This window comes from Carcharhinus amblyrhynchos, chromosome 9 (genome assembly GCF_965287045.1).
Source record: "Carcharhinus amblyrhynchos chromosome 9, sCarAmb.v2.hapA, whole genome shotgun sequence".
Classification (NCBI taxonomy): Eukaryota; Metazoa; Chordata; class Chondrichthyes; order Carcharhiniformes; family Carcharhinidae; genus Carcharhinus; species Carcharhinus amblyrhynchos.
The window spans coordinates 85,837,978-85,859,648 of record NC_137332.1 but is presented as its reverse complement, the minus strand read 5'-3'; the positions used below and the strand labels follow the sequence as shown (position 1 = coordinate 85,859,648).

At 43.1% G+C, this 21,671-nt stretch overlaps 2 protein-coding genes across 5 annotated transcripts in view; both read left to right on the top strand.

The window, feature by feature from the left end:
• Window positions 1-21,671, top strand: part of rabgap1l (RAB GTPase activating protein 1-like) — a 462,369-nt gene that overhangs the window by 209,357 nt on the left and 231,341 nt on the right. The window lies entirely within an intron of this gene.
• Window positions 17,579-19,709, top strand: gpr52 (G protein-coupled receptor 52). The gene has a single exon (XM_080196649.1). It carries the CDS (start codon window positions 17,731-17,733, stop codon window positions 18,808-18,810), a length of 1,080 nt encoding a protein of 359 aa, XP_080052775.1. The 5' UTR covers window positions 17,579-17,730; the 3' UTR covers window positions 18,811-19,709.

Genomic DNA, 21,671 nt, shown 5'->3' with positions numbered 1-21,671 from the left:
TATTCTGGTCACGTGTTTCAAAGCCCTGTCAAAGGTTTAGGAGAAATGAAAAATAAAAGGGAATCTAAAATTCTATGAATAGCAAATGGATAAGCTGAGGAGAGGTGAGCCCAATTAGACACCAAAAAAGGAACCCTTGCCAGGAGAAATAGGCCTGACTGAGCTAGTAAATGAGTACCCTGCATCTGTCATTACCAAGAAAAAACATTTTGCCAATGAAAGAAGAGTAAAAGAAGCAATAGTTGAGGTACGCAATGTGCTAAAACATGATAAATGACAGGTACTAGAAAGGCTGATGTTATGGACAGGGGAGAGAGTCAGCTCCATTACTTTTCTCACCACCTGTCCAAAAGCAGATGTGTTTTAATTTCTGAGAAAGGCTGAAGTGTGTTTCCCTAAACATCTGGCACCGATTGATCAGCAATAGTCAGCATGGTTTTGTTAGGGGAAAATTGTGTCTTACCAGCTTAATAAAATTTTTTGAGAAAGTAACAAATCAGGGTAGTGCAGTTAATGTTGTCCATGTGGGTTCCAAGGCATTTGACAAGGTCCCACATGTTAGCCTAGTTGGGAAAGTGAGATCCCACGGGATACAGGGGAAGGTGATAGTTGGATCCAAAATTGGCTCAATTTTGGCTCAATTGACTGGAAGCAAAGGGTTATGGCTGATGGATGTTGTTGTGAAAGGTAAGTAGTTTTCAGTAGTGCTCCACAGAGATCAGTATTGGGGTCCTTGTTGCCTGTTGTGTATATTAATGATTTAGACTGAAATGTGAGAGGCATGATTGGGAAATTTGCATTTGACACAAATTGTCGATGTAGTCGATAGTGAAGAGGAAAAGCTGTTGACTCCAGAACGATATCGAAGGTTTGGTTGAGTGAGCAGAGAAGTGGCAAATGGAATTCAATCTGGAAAAGTGAAAGGTAATGCATTTGGGGAGGGCAAACAAAGTTAGGGAATATTTAATAAATGGGAACTTAATGAGAGATGATGAAGAAATGAGAGACCTTGGAGTGCATGTCCACAGGTCCTTGAGTGTGGCAGGACAAGTGGATAAGGTGGTCAAGAAAGCATATGGAATTTTTCCTTTATTGTCCAAGGTATTGAATATAAAAGCAGGGATGTAATGCTGGAACTGTACAAAACACTAGCTAGAGCACAGTTCTAAAAATTTTAAATCTGATGTCAGATGAATCGCTGGTGTTCCCTGGTGTGGAATAACACTTGTTGGCACGGTGACACAGTGGTTAGCACTGTTGCCTCTCAACACCAGAGACCTGGGTTCGATCCTGGCTTGGATCAGTATCTGTGTGGAGTCTGCACGTTCTCTCTTTGTTTGCATGGGTTTCCTCCAAGTGCTCCAGTTTTCTCCCACAGTCTGAAAGATGTGCTGGTTAGGTGCATTGGCCGTGCAAAATTCTCCCTAAGTGTACCTGAACAGGTGTTGGACTGTGGCAACTAGGGGATTTTCACAGTAACTTTATTGCAGAGTTAATATAAGCCTATATGTGACATTAGTAAATAAACTTTAAACTGGTACCAAAGTCTGGAAAAACTGGAAAAGAGCAGCCAAAATTCTCTGAAGATGGTTAGGTTTAAAGATTAATTTTTTTGAGAATTGGCAGAATTACAAAGGACCAATGTCAGGCAATATATGAAAAGTTACAAGACATCATTTGTAAGGTTTAGTACATGCAAAGTTTTAAGGAGAAAGAAAGCTGCATTGGTTGTGTATTAGAGCAGGTGTGTAGTTATGATGCTCTGATATCAATAATATGTTGTTTATCGCTAAAAAGTATGTTTAGGATGTCCTCAATTTTGCTAATTACAACAAGAATTGAATTTCTCCTCCTCCCTGGGTATCCATGTCCTTTCAGAATTGCACTAACGTACCAAGATGAAAAGTGTCTGTGATGCATACATTACAGTAAATAAGATTCTTAAAAACGATATGTATTGCTATGATTGTGTTTCACAATCTCAGGGTGTTCCAAAAAACTCCATCACCAGTGTTCTAACCCAGTTAGGCAAATTAGTTGTAATGTATGAAATGTGTCAGCCAGTTTGCTTACAAACAACAATATGAGAATAAGCACATCATCTGCTATGCTTGGTAAATTCAAATGGTGTGAACATTCATTGCATCTGATGATTTTTGACACCAGCAAGCCTTTAACTGTAAAGGTTTTGCTGTGCTGACTTAGATTAAGGCATGTATGATTAACCCTCTCCATGGGCATATGACATGTAGTAATTTAGAATTTATTGTGTAAATAAAAACAATATGGAGTTGTCCACCTTCCCAATTATAAGTTCAATATGAATTATTCAGAATGGTTTTGAACTCGTTTGTGACACTACTGATGCATTCTAGATTAGACAGGTGTTTTCTGAAAGGCAGTTGATGAGTGTAAAATTTTCATTTGATTTTGATTTGGTTTGATTTGTAATTGTCACATGTATTAGTATACGGTGAAAAGTATTGTTTCTTGCACGCTGTGCAGACAAGGCATATGTTCATAGAGAAGGAAAGGAGAGAGTACAGAATGTAGTGTTACAGTCATAGCTAAGGTGTATTTACTGATGGATAGAACATTCCATTCCCCCATCCATCCAGATATTCTCATGTTCTGCTGCATTGTCCTGACTGATTTTCATGTCTGTCAATCTTGGCCATGGTGAAAGATTTATTCTTTTATTAACTCTGAGCTGCGATTCCTCTATAAATAGCCGAGGGTTGACAAGAGCACGACTTAATATTAGTGACAAGCACGATGCTCCCGGGGAGCTCTGGTTGTTTGCTGTAAAGCCAATGAAGCAGACTGAGCAACGGAGAGACATTTTTATTCAACAGTCTACCCTTCACTGTAAAATGTGACTCAACTCTGCAGCAGACCAGAAAAGTGGCTCAAAATCAACAAAGCAGTCTGTCAAAACACATTTACTCCTGCAGAAAGTCTATTAAAATATTCAAATAACCGACATAAAACAATTAGTGGACGTGGTAATTCTCACAATAGCTTGGAGCGGTTTAAAAGCATTACTTACTGGCCTAGAGAACAGAATCATGCATTTGGGGAGGTGTTGGTATTGTCACCGGAGATCCAGATTAAAGCTCTAGGGATCTTGGTTCGAATCCCACCACAGCAGATAGTGAGAAATGAATTTAGTAAAAATCTGTAATTACAGCCTAATAATGATCATGAAACCATTGTCAATTGTTGTAAAAACCCATTGTGTTCATCATTCCCCATTAGGGAAGGAAATCTGCCTCCTTTACCTGGTCTGGCCTACATTTAACACCAGATCTATGGTAATGTGGTTGGCTGTTAATGGATTCAATAATCATTTACAAAAGGAATTGGAAATATAATAGTATTGGAGAAATTTTTGGGACTAAGATTGAAAGAAGGGGAAATTGGATAAATTAGATAGGCATCGGGATGATGGACAGAATGGCGAACTCCTGTACTCCAAAAACTACTGAAATGAAAATCGCCATGAATGCTTTTTATTTTCAATTTTTCCTTCTGTGACTGTTGCTTGGTGCAGCTCCAAAGCTGCTCAACGAATCACCACTCATCATGTGTAAGACAAGTAGTAAATGTTGATAGACAATTCAAACATAAAGGGCATCACCTCTGACCTTCAACTCAGGGATATTTAAGCCAATTTTTATCCCCCATTTGAGATCAAGCATTGATTGGATTAGAACTGGGTATCCTTTATATGGCTTATGCCTTGACCCTCTGAATAACTTGGGGAGATGTGATTAATGTTTCCTGACCAGTTTGAGTAATGTTGGCTAGAACATCCACCTCACATTTAGCATGATTCAAGTACTGTCGCATAAACCATCACTTTTTTTTTAACTGCCCTTCCAGTCTGTTCTGATCAATTTCCCAATGTTTGCTTGTCTTTATGTGAGCTGATTGAATGCAGGCTTATGAAGAGCAGATAGGAAGATTTTGCATTTGAAGCAAAAAGACAGCTGTTTAAACAACATGGGCATGAGGGTCCACTATGGATAGCAAACTTCAAAGCCCGTTCATTTACTGATGGAAAGATAGAGGGAGCTGTGGCCAACAGGGACTCCTGGTACTGACCAGTTTGCTACATTATCTGAAGCTACGTAGCAACAATCATTGGATGTTCTCATTATTTACTATTGACTATTTCACAACTGACACACACACAGGATTTCATCTCTTCTGTTTGCTACTGGTTTGAGCCTGGCTGGCTTCTCACCTTGAACCCTCCCAGGTCTGGATCAACAATGCCCCCACCCCTCTCTTCTCTCTCTCTTAGACGCAAACCAAAAAAAAGGATTAATTGCCAAAGTAAAAACAAAAGTGTGGATGCTGGGAATCTGAACTCGAAACAGAAAAGGCTGGAAAAAGTCTCAAGTCTGGCGTCTGTGAAGAGAAAATTATTAGACTTGAAATGCGAATTGTTTCTCTTTCCACAGTGGTCCAAACACTTGGACATCAACTCATGTGAAAAATTGTATTGGTTCTAGTCCTTTTGTGAAGGCATGGTATAACAGAAGATCTTTTACATATCTGAGAACACGCTCCAAGTACAATTTAGAATAAAGTACTCTCAGATAAAATAGTCTAATCTGGGATGATTGAAGTGCAGTGAATTTTTGATACTGGGTTGGAGCTAATGCATTGTGAGGAGCTGACTCTTGTTGACAGAACACGGTTAATGGGTTACTGCTTCTCACAGCTTAGCTGTTCCAACACAGGGCTGGTTGTACTAAAATCAAAGAGTGCAGGGCAATAGCTGAACTGCAGATCTCCAGCTGGCTGTAAATCCTGCCAGCGGGAGCAGGTGGAGTCAGGAAGCCGTAATTGCTTTCCATCAAAGGGTCGTGCAGCAAGTGAGTCTGACTCTCCATGGGTAACCTGTTGAAGTTAGCTTTATTAGACTGTGAAATGAAAGTCCAACATTGTTGATTGAGGGCAGTGGATGCTCTCTGAGACAGAAGATCATTTTTCATTAGTTAATGCATCTTGGAGGAGAAAGTGCAAGCTACTTTTCACCAGTTTGTTTTTTATTCTAATAACTTTGCTCAGGTTTGTCTTTTGGTTGATCTGTTTTTTATTGTTAGAAGGCACCAATTCTTGATGGGGAATGATTTCATTGGTGCTGTCAGCTCTCCCTTTATTTTATGTGAGCCCAAAGGATAGTTCTATCACTCAGTGCATCCCAACCGAGCCTGATCATTTCCATTCCCTCACATCTGTGCCTCGTTGAGGAGCAGCAGCCATTCTCTGCTAATCAGGAAAACCAGTTGGTAAAGGATAGGACTGAATCCAATATTTGCACCCTTTAATATTCATTTATGTCGTTATACACCAAAGTGTACACCTCCTAACCAGACAGCAGTGTTAGTCTGTACCCACTCATAAGGCTCACACTATTATGCAGTTAACACCTATCCAGCTGCACCTAATTAATGCAATTAATATAAATCAACAGGTTCCCTTCTCTGTCTTTGAATCAAAGTCAGAGTTAATATGCACCATCAAAATTTCCCATTTTAAATCAAAAAGCTTATTTATTGTACAATGCATTACATCGAAAGATGCTCCTCTTGGATGCCACATATTTTTTAAAATTCTTACCTTGGATGTGGGTGTCACTGACTAGACTAGCATTTATTCCCCATCCCTACCTGCCCTCGAGAAGGTGACAGTGAGCAATCTTCTTGAACTGCTGCAGTCCATGTGCTGTAGATACACCCATTTTCTTCCTTTGGACTCGTGGTGAACAATCACTGAAACAAGTATATGATGACATCAACAAGTTCCATTCCACCAGCAGACTCACCATGGACTACTGTCCAGAATCGGTTGCATTCTTGGATACATGCACCTCCATTAAGAATGGTCACCTCAGCACCTCACTGTACCGCAAGCCCACCGATAACCTCACGATGCTCCACTTCTCCGGCTTCCACCCTAAACACGTTAAAGAGGCCATCCCCTATGGACAAGCCCTCCATATACACAGGACCTGATTAGGTGAGGAGAATTGCAACAGACACCTCCAGATGCTGCAAGTTGCCCTCCTAAGAACAGGATAGGGCATTCGATTCATCAGTTGTCAGTTCCGATGCGCCACAGCGAAAAACTACATTGACCTCCTCAGAAGACAAACACAGAACAGGACTTTGTTGTCCAGTACTTTCCAGGAGTGGAGAAGCTACGACATCCTCTCCGGAGTCTTCAACATATTATTGATGAAGACGAACATCTCACCAAAGCCATCCCCACACCCCCAGTTGTCTTCAAACAAACGCACAACCTCAAACAGACCATTGTCCGCAGCAAACTATCCTGCCTTCAGGAGAACAGTGACCACGACAACCCTGCTACAGCAACCTCTGCAAGACATGCCGGATTATCGACACAGATGCCATCATTTCTCGTGAGAACACCATTCACCAGGTACATGGTATATACTCCTACAACTCAGCCAATGTTGTTTACCTGACGTGTAGGAAAGGATGTCCCGAGGCAGGAGACCATGCAGACGCTACAACAATGGATGAATGAATACCGCTCGACAATCACCAAGCAAGACTGTTCTTTTCCTGTTGGCAAACACTTCAGCGGTCACAGGCATTCGGCCTGTTATCTTCTGGTAAGCATTCTCCAAGGTGGCCTTCACGACACATGACAGCGCAGAGTTGCTGAGCAGAGACTGATAGCCAAGTTCCGCACACATAAGGATGGCCTCAAACAGGATCTTGGTTTCATGTCACACTATTTGTAACCCCCATGACTTGTATGGGGTTGCAACATCTCACTTACTGTCCTGTCTGGAGACAATACACATCTCTTTAACCTGTGCTTAATGCTATCTCCACTCACATTGTCTGCACCTTTAAGACTTGATTAGCTGTAAAGACTTGCATTCTAATCAGTATTCTGTAAACTAAGTGTGTGCCTTTATATGCCCTGTTTGTGATCAGAACTCCCCACTCACCTGACAAAGGGGCAGAGCTCCAAAAGCTAGTGGCATTTGCTACCAAATAAACCTGTTGGACTTTAATCTGGTGTTGCCAGAGAAAACAACCCAAGCCTATCTTACATCTCTTTATGACTTAAGTTTTCCATCCCAGGCAAATCTGGTGAATCTCCTCTGCACCACCCGCCCCCCCCCCCCCCCCCCCCCCCCCCCAGTGCATTCACATCCTTCCTATAATGTGGCAACCAGAACTGCACACAATACTCCAGTTGTGGCCTCACCAAAGTTCTATACAGCTCTTTCATGACCTCTCTGCTTTTGTAATCTATACCCTGATTGATGAAGGTGCATGTACTATATGCCCTTTTCACCACCCTATTAACCTGCCTTTCCACCTTCAGACATCTACAGACAAACTTGCTAAAGTCCCTTTGTTCTTTGGAACTTCCCAGTGTCAGACTTTTCCTGTATAGTTTATTGTCAAATTACTCTTTCCAAAGTGCGATTTGGAAGGACCTCCTTGTCTGAGATCTAAACACCAGTTAGCGCCAAAGGACTGTGCAAATCTTAGTGCAGTTTAGCAATCTAAATGCTAATACTCATCCAGCGATTCCCAAATCAATTTTCATAGAACTTCATAGAATCATTGTATCCCAGTGGTGCAGAAAGAGGCCATTTAGCCCATCAAACCTGCATCGACAACAGTCTCACCCAGGCCCTATCCCCAAGCTCACATATTTACCCTCTTAATCCCTTTGACACTAAGGGACAATTTAGCTTGGCCAGTCAACCTAACCCACACATCTGTGGACAGTGGGAGGAAACCGGAGCCCCCGAGGAAACCCACGCAGGCACAGAGAATGTGCAAACTCTGCATAGTCACCTGAGGCTGAAGTTGAACCTGGGAGCCTGGTGCTGTGAGGCAGCAGTGCTAGCCACTATGTGGCACATCAATCTTTACACAATCTGTTAAAGCCCATGGTATGTTCTGCCATTGAATAAGCATCTTTTTATGATATCAGAGTCTGCAGAGGTTTGATAAGCTCATGTTTACAGAGCGTGCAAGATGGGGTGGACCAGTAAGGGAAGGATGTTGAACTATAGCCAAAACAGTAGACTATATGCGAGAGGAAGTTATAACTAAACTGCACCTTGCTCTGCAGTTTGAGTCTGACTTGTTAGCTTGGAAGAAAGGTGTTTGAGAGATGACCTTCTAGAGCTATTTCAGATGGCTAAGAGAATGGGAGAAATAAATTGAGTATATTACTTTAAATTAAAAACACGAGTTGGACAATGCATTTAAGCTTAATGGAAAGTAAATGTCAGCAAAGTTTTCACAAGAAATGATTGAGAAGTGAAATAAACATACCAGAAAGATAGTGCAGGATACTTTTTAAGAGGAAATAGGATGCAGAACTTCAACTGATGGATGAATTAAGATGAGCGGAATGACGCTCTCCTCAATGTTTTTCTTTGTATTAGAGAGAAAAGTGAGTGGAATAATTTGCCTGACAGGGTGGTGGTAACATATTAACAATGCAGCCAACCGTGGCTCTGACTGCAGGAAGCAGCAGCTCAGCCAAGCGAGGGATAGCTAGATCAGACGTGTGGTTGTCACCTTGGGTGGGTCAGGCCGTGAGGTGATCAGTGAGGGAAGATGGAGATGCGTGTAGAGAATTCACATGTAACGAGTTTGCATTATCTGAACTCAGCCAATGGAGATTCAAGAATAAAGAGGAAATTGAGAAAAGAGAGAAAGAAGAAAAGCAATAGTGAAAGAGGAAGAAAAGGACCAATTTAATGAGAAAAAACAAGGAAGAAAAAGCAGAGGCCCAAGGTGAAGAAGAAAATAGTGAGCTTTTTGTTCTATACAATATGATTTTTGAAAAACATGGCACGCATGATTGAGAGTGTAAAGTGCTAATAGAATCAGTAATTCCGTGCTGTTTTTCTCAATCCCTGTGTTCAAGTTTATCTTAGAGAGGAAGGAAATCAAAACTGTGAGCCGGTTCTGGCAATGACATGTTGTAAGAACCTGCAGACTTAGGTAGTACATTGGTCGCTCTCTGGATGCAGAGTGAAGCATCACATAGGTGTTTACAGGAAACCACGAAATGACTGCCACAAGAGCTGGATGTTTGAATTTTTCTCACAGTGAATAACTTTGTGCACGTTTTTACTTACAGGTAATTGATTGCATTATTTGACTGTGCATTGTAACAGAACAATTTATGTGATACAGAGAGAAAATTCTTTAATTACATAGATTGTCCCAACTTTCACTGCTCCCATCTTAAGCCTCTCTGCCTCTCTACTTCTACTCCTTAAAACCTACCTCTAACAGAACTTTTGGTAACTGGTCCAAACATACATACGTACAGTCAGACAGCACAGAATGGCCCATTTGAGTCTGCACTGACAATAGCTACCACTAAAGGTCGCGCTAATCCCCATTTTCCAGCACTTGTCTCATATTCCTGAATGTATTAAATATCCCCTTATGTAACTTGGTGTCAAATTTTGATAGCCTTGTATAAAAGGAAGTTGTTGTTGCTCATTTGATGAGAAATTTACTCGTCATCTGATTCCAGGTGTCAGATGTATTTTAACTATTAGGCAGAAGGAAAAGCAGACATTTTACTCTGATTCCACCCTCCCCCCGACCTGTAGTTGGAAATTGCTAGGTTAGTTCCAAATTCTGTGAACAAGCAATCAGCAGAGCAAAACAATTTCTGCACCGTACATTCATAAAGGGAGACAGTGGTGTTGTGGTAAAGTCACTGGACTGATAATCCAGAGACTTCAAGTAATGCAAAATAACAGCAAAACACTGCGGACGTTAGAGGTTTCAAATAAAAACAGAAAGTATTGGAAAAAACTCTGGGTCTGGCAGCGTCTATGGAGAGAGAAACAGAGTTAACATCATTGCGAGTCTGCACTTACTCCAAATATTAACTGTGTTTTTCTCTCCAGATCTGCTGATTACTTCCAGCATTTTCAGTTTTTACCCAGGCTAATGTTCTGGGCACATGAGTTCAAATCCCATCATGACAGCTGGTGGAATTTAAATTCCATTAGTAAATCTGTAATATGAAGCTAGTCCCAATAATGGTGACCGTGAAACTATTATTGTTGCAAAAACATTATCTGGTTTTAGGTCTTACTGAATTATTGTGTTTTTTAATTTTTCTAGTAAATTCATTAAAATGAGCTTTAATTGAAGATGTGTAGAATTAAGAATTTTTTTGGCTATTGATTCTCATGATTAAGAAATATCTTCTCATAGTACAATTAGAAAAGTTTATCATCTCAGCTATGTTAGAAACAATAATGATCGTAATCATAAAACTTGGTCCTCAAACCAAAGGCTTCATTTGTAACCGGGGTGCAGCTATACCACTGGAATAGATTTATTTGGAACAGAATATATTCTTTCGTTCAAATAATCATTTGAAACTGTTAGGTTCTGCATAATGATTAACCTTTCATCCCCGTGGTGAAAAACCTCCTCACTTTTTTTTTGGGGCTCATGTTAATTTGATCCACAACTGGAAAAGGCAGAGAGCCACAAGATTAAAGAGCTGCATGGAACTATAGGCTGCTGACCCCTATGTTAGGATATGCTTCACATTGTGATCAACCCCTAGATTGATCGTAGATAAGGTAGATCATTGAATTTGCGATTAAAGTGGAAGGCGGAATGGCAGTTCCTGTTCAATCTTCAGGAAAGTTGAGCTAGGATGTGCGACTGGTCTTCTTGAACCAGACCCACCTTGTGATATGCAAACTCCCTGCAGTAGGGAGCCCCTCTGTGGGTTGGATGTCCAGAGAATTATGTGACCCAATCGCCCAATGGGGTGAGTGCTCGCGAATCCCAGGGCTGAGTGCAGGTTTTTACCATCAAAATCAATCCTACAGCTAAATGGAGAAGACGCATGTTCAAGATCATAATTTGAGTTCACGGCAGCATGATAGCATAGTGGTTAACACTGCTGCTTCACAACGCCAGGGACTCAGGTTCAATTACTGACTTGGGTCATTGTCTTGTGCGGAGCCTACACATTCTCCCCATGTCTGCATGAGTTTCCTCCATGTACTCCAAATTCCTGCCACAGTCCAAAGATGTGCTGGTTAGGTGGATTGACCATGTTAAATTCTCCCTCAATGTACCTGAACCGGCGTCGATGTGTGACAGTTAGTGGATTTTCGCAATAGCTTTGTTGCAGTGTTAATGTAAGCCTATTTGTGATAGTAATAAATAAAATAAATTGGTTGTTGTTAATCTGGTGGTCACTAATCATTACAATTATCACACTTCCCTAACAAAGTGAATTAAACATTTGATAGGATGTGTTTATTTAGAACAATTAGATTTGATGGTCTTAAAGGGACAAGCCAAGTTAACCCACTTCCAGTTGGCTGAAAATTGGTCTGTTTTGAGTTAAGGGTGCACTAGTCTGCTGGCTATAAAGCAGTGTGCAAGTCCAGTTATTCTGGAAGGATTTACCAGGGAATGCACTACTGGATGTAAAATTCTTTATATTGGAGCAGGGAGGTAAGAGAGGAAGTATATGTGAAGTGGGACACTTGTCCAGTACACTGATCAGGAAGGAAGTAGAGGGTGAAAGTAGATGGATCTGTAGACTCAGCACAGTGCTTAGTTGTGTTAAAAAGGACATTAGGCAAGGGACAGTGTAAATTGAAAGAGATTGTATTGCTGCTGCATAAGGCACTGGCTAGATCCTATCTGTGGTACTGTATATAATCTGGTTATCTGATCATTGAAAGGCTGTTATGGCTATTAATCATCTTTGTCGCTGCACATTGCTATACCCCTACTCCTCACTGCTGCATTCTGTTAGGGTATGGAAAAGCAGCATGTGTTTGACCAAAGTGGTTAGCACTGCTGCCTCACAGTGCCAGGGGCTTGGGTTCAATTCCAGCCTCGGGTTACTGTCCATGTGGAGTTTGCACGTTCTCCCTGTGCCTGCGTGGGTTTTCTCTGGGTGCTCCGGTTTCCTCCCACACTCCAAAGATATGTGGGTTAGGTTGACTGGCTATGATAAATTGCCCCTTAGTGTCAGGGGGACTAATCATAGAAATCATAGAAACCCTATAGTGCAGAAAGAGACCATTTGGCCCATCGAGTCTGCACTGATCACAATCCCACCCAGGCCCTACCCCCATATCCCTACATATTGACCTGCCAATCCCTCTAACCTACGCATCTCAGGACACTAAGGGGCAATTTTAGCATGGCCAATCAACCTAATCTGCACATCTTTGGCCAGGAGGGTAAATATGTGGTATTACGGGGATAGGACCTGGTGGGATTGTTGTCGGTGCAGGCTCGAAGGGGCAAATGGCAGCCTCCTGCACTGTAGATTCTATGATTTATGATTATCTATACAGATTTTCATACAACTGCCTGTGACAGAGTCATTTAATTATGAATTCTTGCATATTCTGGGCCTGCGATGCAAAGAATAAACTGCTAGAATGAGGCCGGCTCTGAAGAAATGCACTTGTACAGGAGGCAGTGCTTCTTTCACCAATATATGAAGTGACAGTCTATTCCAGTGATGTATTGGGATAAAGTGGGCATATTATACTAATGTGGCATTGCGCTGTACTATATTGCGAAAGGGGAATGAACAGTTACCGCTCACATAGTCAACTGGTAGAGTTGCAGAAAGTGAAGAGGATTGTCAGAGGATACTGCAAAATATAGACCGATTGGAGGTTTGATGGAGAAATGGCGGATGGAATTTAATCCAGACAAGTGTGAGATAATGCATTTTGGAAGGTCCAATGAATGTAGGAATTATACTGTAAATGCTAGAACCCTTAGGAGTATTGACAGGCAGAGAAATCTGGACATACATGTTCACCAATCACTGAAAATGGCAACACAGGTGGATAAGGTCAAGAAAGCATATGGCATGCTTGCCTTCATCGGTCAGGACATTGAGTGTAAAGATTGGCAGGTCATGCTGCAGCTGTACAGAACCTTAGTTAGGCCTTATTTAGAATATTGTGCACAATTCTGGTCGCCACACTAATAGAAGGATGTGGACGCTTTGGAGAGGGTACAGAAGAGGTTTACCAGAATGTTGCCTGGTCTGGATGGCATTAGTTATGAGGAGAGGTTGGATAAATTCAGTTTGTTCTCACTGGAATGATGGAGGTGAAGGAGTGGCCTGACAGAGGTTTACAAGATTATGAGTGGCATAGACGGAGTGGATAATCAGATGCTCTTTCCTAGGGTAGAAAAGTCAAGTACGACGGGGCATAGGTTTAAGGTGCGTGGGGTAAAGTTCCGAGGAGACGTGCAAGGCAAGTTTTTTACACAGAAGGCGGTGAATGTCTGGAATGCGCTGCCTGGGAAGATGGCGGAAGTACAATAGTGGCATTTAAGGGGAAACTGGACGAGTACATGAATAGGACAGCAATGGAAGGATACAGACTCCGTAAGTACATATGGTTTTAGTTTACGCAGGCATCATGATTGGTGCAGGCTTGGGGGGGGCCAAAGAGTTGTTCCTCTGCTGTATTTTTCTTTGTTCTTATAATAGCAGCTGTCTGAACAACAACAACTTATATTTATATGGTGCCTTTAATGGAATGAAAAGGCACTTTACAGGAGCATTATAAAATGAAGTCTGAGAGCCACCAGTGTGTGGACAGGAAGTATAGGGAAAAAAAACTCAATGTCCTGGCCAATATACCTCAACCAACATCACTAAAAAAGATTATCTGATCATTATCAACATTACTGTTGGTGGGAGCTTGCTGCGGATGCATCAGTTGCTGGGTTTCCCACATTACAATGGTTGTTACACTTCAAAGGTACTTCATTGCTGAAAAGCACTTTGAGGCGTTCTGAGTTAGTGAAAGTGCTATATTAATACAGGTCTTTCTTTAGTCTGTGAGAGGGACAAGCTTTTTAAACAGAACTAGGCACTCCTAAGACCAGAACACAGACCCCAGGGTAGGCAATCTGGGCTTTTGGGAAAGATGGGGCCTGCATGATGTCTTGGATGGTAGGGCAGACGCAGTGAGATTATTTTGTAAAACACTTTGGTGTGTCCTGAGGTCATGAAAGACACAATGTAACTACCAGCCTTTCTTTTGTAATTTAAGAAGCCTTTGAAGGTCACAATCTCTCCTTCCTCTCCATTTGAACGGTTCAATTCATGACACAGACTCTCCTCACTCATTCAGAGTAGAGTCTCCCCCCTATCTTTCCCAGATCTTCCAGGAACCATTTAAGTATAGAATTTGACTTGTTACCTGGAGGAGTGAGTTTGTTTGCAAATCCTTTTAGCTGTAAGGAGCCAAGTTTATTTTTTGTTTGCACGATTGTCATTTAGTACAACAGTACTACCTTTAAACCAGGGAGTAACAGTTCTGAGTCATGATATGGGAGATGGTAGGGGAGGTTTAAAGGGGGGGAATCCATGACGAAATGGTGAGGAAGTGTGAGTTATTGCCTTTCAGGGTCTCTGTTCTGGCTGTTTGATCTAAACCACCAGCTGCTTTCTGTGAGGATGCTTCTCACGGATTAGGAACTTGATGCAATTTAAAGATCAGGATGACTTGTGATTAGAAAGGATAGCAACTATAGGGCAGCACCTTTCCCTGAAAGTATTTGCTCTTTTGTACACTAGAAAATTATGGCTTTATCTGAAAGCAATTTATTGTAGCTTTTTTAAAAAAAATGCCAATTTCACCATTGCTATGAAGAGCATGGGCTGAAACTAACTCCCTACCAGAGCACTGCAGTGAGTTCACCAAGCCAGGAATGTATTTGGGGAAGGTGCCTGCTATTAGCAGTGGGAGAAATGTGGGTGGAGGAGGGAGGAGGGGTATGTTATCAATTCAGACCTGCCCGGGAGTGGGAATTATTCCAGCCTTCACCAATTCTGGGCTCTTTCTCCCTCCCTTACACCCACCGTCATTCCCTCATTGCCCTCACCCTCATCCCTCCTCCTTGTTTGATCACTTCCTCCTCTTCCTCACTGATACTGCCCATTCACCCCCTCACTCCTTCCCTCACTCCTCCATCACTTACTCCTTTCATAGAATAGAATCCCTACGGTGCAGAAAGAGGCCATTTTGGCCCATTGAGTCTGCACCGACCACAATCCCACCCAGGCCCTGTCCCCATATCCCTACGTATTTACCCACTAATCCCTCTAACCTACACATCTCAGGACACTAAGGCACAATTTTAGCACGACCAATCAACTTAACCTGCACATCTTTGGACTGTGGGAGGAAACTGGAGCACCCGAGGGAAACCCACTCAGACACAAGGAGAATGTGCACACTTCACACATACAGTGACCCGAGCCAGGAATCGAACCCAGGTCCCTGGAGCTGTGTAGCAGCAGTGCTAACCACTGTGCTACCGTGCCACCCCACGCCCCACTCCTCTCAAAACACTCACTCCTCCACTCAAACACTCACTCCTTCTCTCCATCACCCACTCCGCCCTTTGATCGCTCACTCTTCATTTCAAACACTCACTCCTCTCCTCAAGCACACACTCCTCCTCTCCATTATTCAGTCTTCCTTTCAATCACTCCGTCACTCTTCCTCTCAATCACTCACTCACTGCTCCCCTCGATCACTCACTCCTCCCCTCGATCACTCACTCCTCCCCTCGATCACTCACTCCTCCCCTCGATCACTCACTCCTCCCCTCGATCACTCACTCCTCCCCTCGATCACTCACTCCTCCCCTCGATTACTCACTCCTCCCCTCAATCACTCATTCACTCCCCTCAATCACTCATTCACTCCTCTCAATCACTCACTCCTCCTCATGATCACTCCTTCTCCCCATCACTCTCGCCTCCTCTCCATCACTCACTCACTTCTCTCGATCATTACTCACTCTCCCTCTCCATCACTCGCTCGTTCTTCCTCTCCATCACTCGCTCGCTCTTCCTCTCCATCACTCGCTCGCTCTTCCTCTCCATGACTCGCTCGCTCCCCCTCTCCATGACTCGCTCGCTCCCCCTCTCCATGACTCGCTCGCTCCCCCTCTCCATGACTCGCTCGCTCCCCCTCTCCATGACTCGCTCGCTCCCCCTCTCCATGACTCGCTCGCTCCCCCTCTCCATGACTCGCTCGCTCCCCCTCTCCATGACTCGCTCGCTCCCCTTTCCTCTTGCAGTTGTTGAGAGGCCCTTTAGCTGACCTCTCTGGAGCTACCAGTGGGGAGGGGCTATCTGCCAACAAAACTTTGTGTGAACGTCATCATTTTGGCAGCATTTGGAGCAGGATATACTTTCTCTACACACCACAATTCCCTTCAATAACAGTCGGGGAGAAGCTTGTGCCTTGCCATGGTTATTGCTAACTTTGTTCAGCCTTTCCATTTGACCGACGGAATATCTCATTTGTGAGGCAGGCAGTCAGTAAGATTCTTGGTGTTTGCCATTGTCTTGGCTTGTTGATAATAGATGCAAATGTTATTAAGCAGGTAGGAAAGCAGCTGACTGGATTTTTGCACAGGAGGCTAAATTTATAATGAGATGTTTTCTTGGATTCCTTTTTGTGTGATTAATAATGAATGGAGCTTTGCTTTTCCTGATTGTATTACAGCTGACATTAGGGTGAGTGACATTAGGGAAAGTGTGGCTTTGTGTTGCGATTTTCCTTTTGTACAGACAACCTCTGCAAACTCTCTACTCCTGTCCTATTGTGCTCGGTTTGGACCTGTTTTTTCAACCTGTCTTAAGGGGCAGTACGGCTGTAAACTGGAGGGTCCCGTCACATTATCTCCATTTGTCACAGTCTAAGGCAGAATTACTGTGAGTGGCTGTGAGCCGACATGTGCTTGGCAACTGTTACCAAGCGACAAAAGAAGAAAAAAAGCAGCTCCGATGGCCATTGGTGCTGCTGCTGCTTGTTCAGGGGCAGGAAATCAAGGTAGCTGGAATTCTTCCGCATCAGTTGTGATGGAGCAAAGGCGAGGGGCTCAGGTGCAGCTGCTGGAAGATGAGGAACGAACATTAACAGCACAAATGTGGCACTGACAGAATTGTTTCTTCAGCACAATTGATGTACCAGACTCTTCCCGAAATCAGGAGATTGCTGCATTATACAGTTAGCCTCCCCTAGTGCAAAACCGAAAAATTGATGAGTGTTTTTGGCAGGCTACGAATTATCCGCGAATGCTGTCTGCATTGTCTTTTGTCTACTACCTTTTTACTTATTGGTCGATTTTGCAGTGCTTGAAGAGCTGACTGGATTTTTGCACAGGAGGCTAAAAGTGTTTCAAGAGACTTTTTATGAGGAAAGGAATATTCTTTACTATTGGCATCCAGTGAGGTTTGTGGATTTCTTCCTGGGCTCTTTTTTCCCCTCTCTCCTACTCTGCACACAATAGTTTAGGAGGAACAGCTGGAAGCAGCGTACTGGAGGGAGCTAGTCAGCAGCTTTGCAGTGCCGAGGGGTGTCAGCAGTCCTCTGATGCTGAGGAGGCATGTGCAGCTCTAAAGTGCTGGCTGCGGAGACCAACTGGAGCAGCAGTGAGTCTGCAGGAGCGGTGCGGAGAGGTGGGGGAGGAGAAGGGTGAGTCGGAGAAGTGGAGTGTGGCAGAGGAGGAGAGTGAACCAGAGCATACCAGAAGAGTAGAGTGAAGCGGCAGAGCAGCAAAGTGAGCTGCAGCAGGAACAAATGCCGTGCTGGCTGCTTCCAGTCACCGTGGTCAGTAGCCCACACTCATCTCTGCCATGAACCATTCCTCGGCCGAATGGAGAGCTGTGAGTGTGAACAGCACCTTGGTCAACCTGTCCAGTCACCACACTTGTCCACTGGGCTTTGGTTACTATGACGTGGTTGATGTTTGTGTTTTGGAGACAGTGATCATCGTGTTGCTGACGGTTTTGATCATAGTGGGAAATATGACGGTCATCTTTGTGTTTCACTGTGCCCCGCTCCTTCACCATTACACCACCAGCTACTTCATTCAGACTATGGCCTATGCTGACCTGCTTGTCGGGGTAAGCTGCTTGGTTCCTGCACTGTCCCTTCTTCACTATCCCACAGGCATGCAGGAATCTCTGACTTGTCAGGTATTTGGGTACGTCATTTCAGTCCTGAAGAGTGTGTCCATGGCCTGTCTGGCTTGTATCAGTATTGATCGCTACCTTGCCATAACAAAACCGCTCTCCTATAGCCAGCTGGTTACCCCATGTCGTCTTAGGATCTGTATTATTCTCATTTGGATATACTCCTGCACAGTGTTCTTGCCCTCATTCTTTGGATGGGAGAAGCCGGGCTATCATGGAGACATTTTTGAATGGTGTGCTACCTCCTGGGAAACCAATGCTTACTTCACAGGTTTCATTGTCTGTTTGCTGTACGCTCCAGCTGCCTTCATCGTTTGCTTCACCTATTTCCATATATTTAAAATCTGCCGGCAGCACACCAAAGAAATTAACGAACGGCGTGCCCGTTTCCCCAGTCAGGATATGGAAGCTGCTGAGGGTGGGCCCAGCCCCGACCGGCGCTACGCAATGGTCTTGTTTCGGATTACAAGTGTCTTCTATGTGCTGTGGCTTCCCTACATTCTTTATTTTCTTCTTGAGAGCTCCCGTGTGCTGGAAAGCCCCTCGCTGTCCTTCGTGACAACGTGGCTAGCCATTAGCAACAGCTTCTGCAACTGTGTCATTTATAACCTCTCCAACAGCGTCTTCAGGCTGGGTTTGAGGAGGCTGTCACAAACAGCCTGCTCACTGTGCATGCGCTCGGGAGATGATGCTACGAGAGATCCCAAACCCAGGAAACGGGCCAATTCCTGTTCCATCTGAAGTCCCAAGGGTTTTGAGGACACACAGCAGGTTTAGATGACTGCAATCCATACTGTCTTCCACCTTGGTGCGAAGTAGTCTCGGAGAATAGAGGAATTGATAACCAAAGGGCTGATTGGAATGATCTATCACAGAACTAGAGGAGGCCGTTCAGCCCCTTCAGTCTGTTCCACCATTAAGTTAGATTATGACTGATCTCTATCTTAACCCCGTCTACCTGCCTTCATTCTAAAACTCTTACTAACCTCATCTTACACAAATTTATCAACTTTTTTGAAATTCTCAATATTCACAGACCTCAACAGCTGTTAGGGGAGTATGCTCCTGATTTCTACTTGAGATACCTGAGCATTAAAGTTGGTCTGCGTTGTTCTGGTGGTTTGGAACAAAATGGAACACTTATTGTCATCAACATATTGACTAGCAAAAACCCTCACCTCTGTTCAGAGAGGAACAAGCTGGTTGGGGCAATGCATTCATTGCTTTGGAATAATGCAGTACAGAAGCTTTTGTAAAGTGCACATTGGGATACTGTGTTGACTGTATACCAACTGGTCTGGTCACTGAGAGCATGAGGCTGCTGTTTGTACAGCTTCTGCAGGAACATTAACACTTTCATTAGGTGTGCTGTCTTCTGTTGTAGACTGCAGTCCTTTACAACATTTCAGTGTAAGCTTGCACATATTGTATAAAATATTTTATGGAGTTTATTCCCTGTGTCTGTGCCTGATGTACTAACGCACATTTACTGTTTTGAGGAGTGCAGTTAAAGTGGGCAGGAGTTGAAGTTATATTTAAAGAAATAATAATTGAAAGCAAAAAAAAAAGTTAGTGCTGTTAATCAATATTTAGCCCAAAAGATGCTTCTGGTCGTTGCGTTTACTGTGACAGTGACTTGTCCTATCTGTGGTTCTGATACTGATGGGGTGAGGTTTTTGATGCAAACTTAAAGCAAGCAAGTGCCAAGCAGGCTTGACTAATGGCACCGGGATCATTAATGTATGGAGAGTGAAAATAAGCTAAGAGGGGGAGGAATCTTCAGATTCTGTTCACGTTGTCACGCTACTCAGGAATATGTTGCAAAAAAAGGGAAAACAGCAGTGAGTATTTGTATTTATTGCCCTCATTGTGAACGTTGCTGATTAACCCTTTGAGCCCTCCCAATCCTTTGCACCTGGCACTTCATTGTCCAGCACTGACCATATTGCAGTTTGTGGAATATTTTCTTCACTTCCAGCAACACACGATGAAACTCGCACCTCGATTATCTGCCAGGTGCAAAGATGTTTTAGTCCTTGAAGGGTTACGTATTGTGAGATATGGAAGAGTTAAGCTGTAAGAATGTAATGTTAAACTACTTAAGAAAAAATATTGATTTATTGTTAGTTGTTTTACATTTTAAAAAATGACTTTTTATATATATATATATATATATATATACACATACACACACATATATCTATACAATACATATTTGAAAAACCTGTACTGATGAGGTTTAATAAATGGATAGCCCTGAATTGAGCGAGTATGATTGTCTCTCAGTGCACTGCGACCTGGCACAGGCTTCCATTGCTGTTTTGTGAAGATTTGGTTTTGTGTCACCAATTATATAAGCATATGGGTTACTCAAGCAGGCCTTTTAAAATCATCTACTTTCCGTTTTCAAGGTTGGTGCAAGGTGCACTGTTTGCTACAGCCCCTTTGGAGTACATATTGTTCTGCAGTGTCCTTTGCCCTCTTGCAGCATAACCCTCCTCTGTAGCCTCCCTGCGATGGAGTTGCCCTCTAGAATCAACCCTCTAAAATCAGCCCCATGCAATGCTCCCAACTCTCCAAGTTGCACTCCTACTCGGGGAGTGGGGCAGGGGGGTGTGTGTGTTGGTGGGGGTCAGCCAATCACTGATCCTCAATTTACTTTGTCTTCTCCCGTATTTTGACTGTTAATGGTGCTCTGGCCTCAGTTTCTCAAAGAAAATGAGATGCCTCTACAACGCAGCTCTGATATAATGCAGCTCCTGGGCAACACTGTCCCCTGCACCCACCAGGCAACTCTTGTGCAAATGCAGTCCTTGTATAATGCTGCCCTCTGTCATGAAACCCTCCATGCAATGTAGTTTCCTCAGCAGAAACAGCAACTTGTATTTATACATCGGCTTTAATGTAATGAAACATCCCAAAGTGCTTCTTAGGAGCATTATCTAACAACAAACCGAGCCATGTAAGGAAATAATATAAAACAAGTTTCATTAAGGATTGCTTTTAAGGAACACCTTCATGAAGGAAAGTGAGGTGGGGGGGTTAGGGAGAGTAATGAGGATTTTACAGTCTAGGCAGCTGAAGGTTGTAAATACCAATGTTGGAATAAAATTGGGACTGATCAAGAGACCAGAATTGTAGATCACATATCTCAGTGGCTATGTGACTAGAAGAGGTTGCAGAGAAAGGGAGAGATGAAGTCATGGATGGATTTGAAATTAAGGAATGGAGTGTGAAAATTGAGATTTTTTTATTAATTCAAACATGTGGTGAGGTGAGGGGTGAATTGAACTTTTGCATTTTAGGGCTTGGGCAGCAGTATTGGATGTCAGACAAGCCATCTGATGATTTAGAGACAGCGGTTGGACGCAGTAGAACTGGTTGCCGTTAGAACCCATGTGGAAGTGACCCATTGTGATATAGCATCTTTCTAAATAGGTTGCAGTCAGATGTTCTATTTATTAGAGTTGATGTTCTCAACTCGCAGAGGGAGGTTTTAAGAAACATCTCAAAAGCTTTAAGGGATAGAGAGATGGGGTTATTTCAGAGCTTGAGACTAGGCGACTGAAGGCATAGCCAACAGTTTAAGTCAGGCCTGTTTA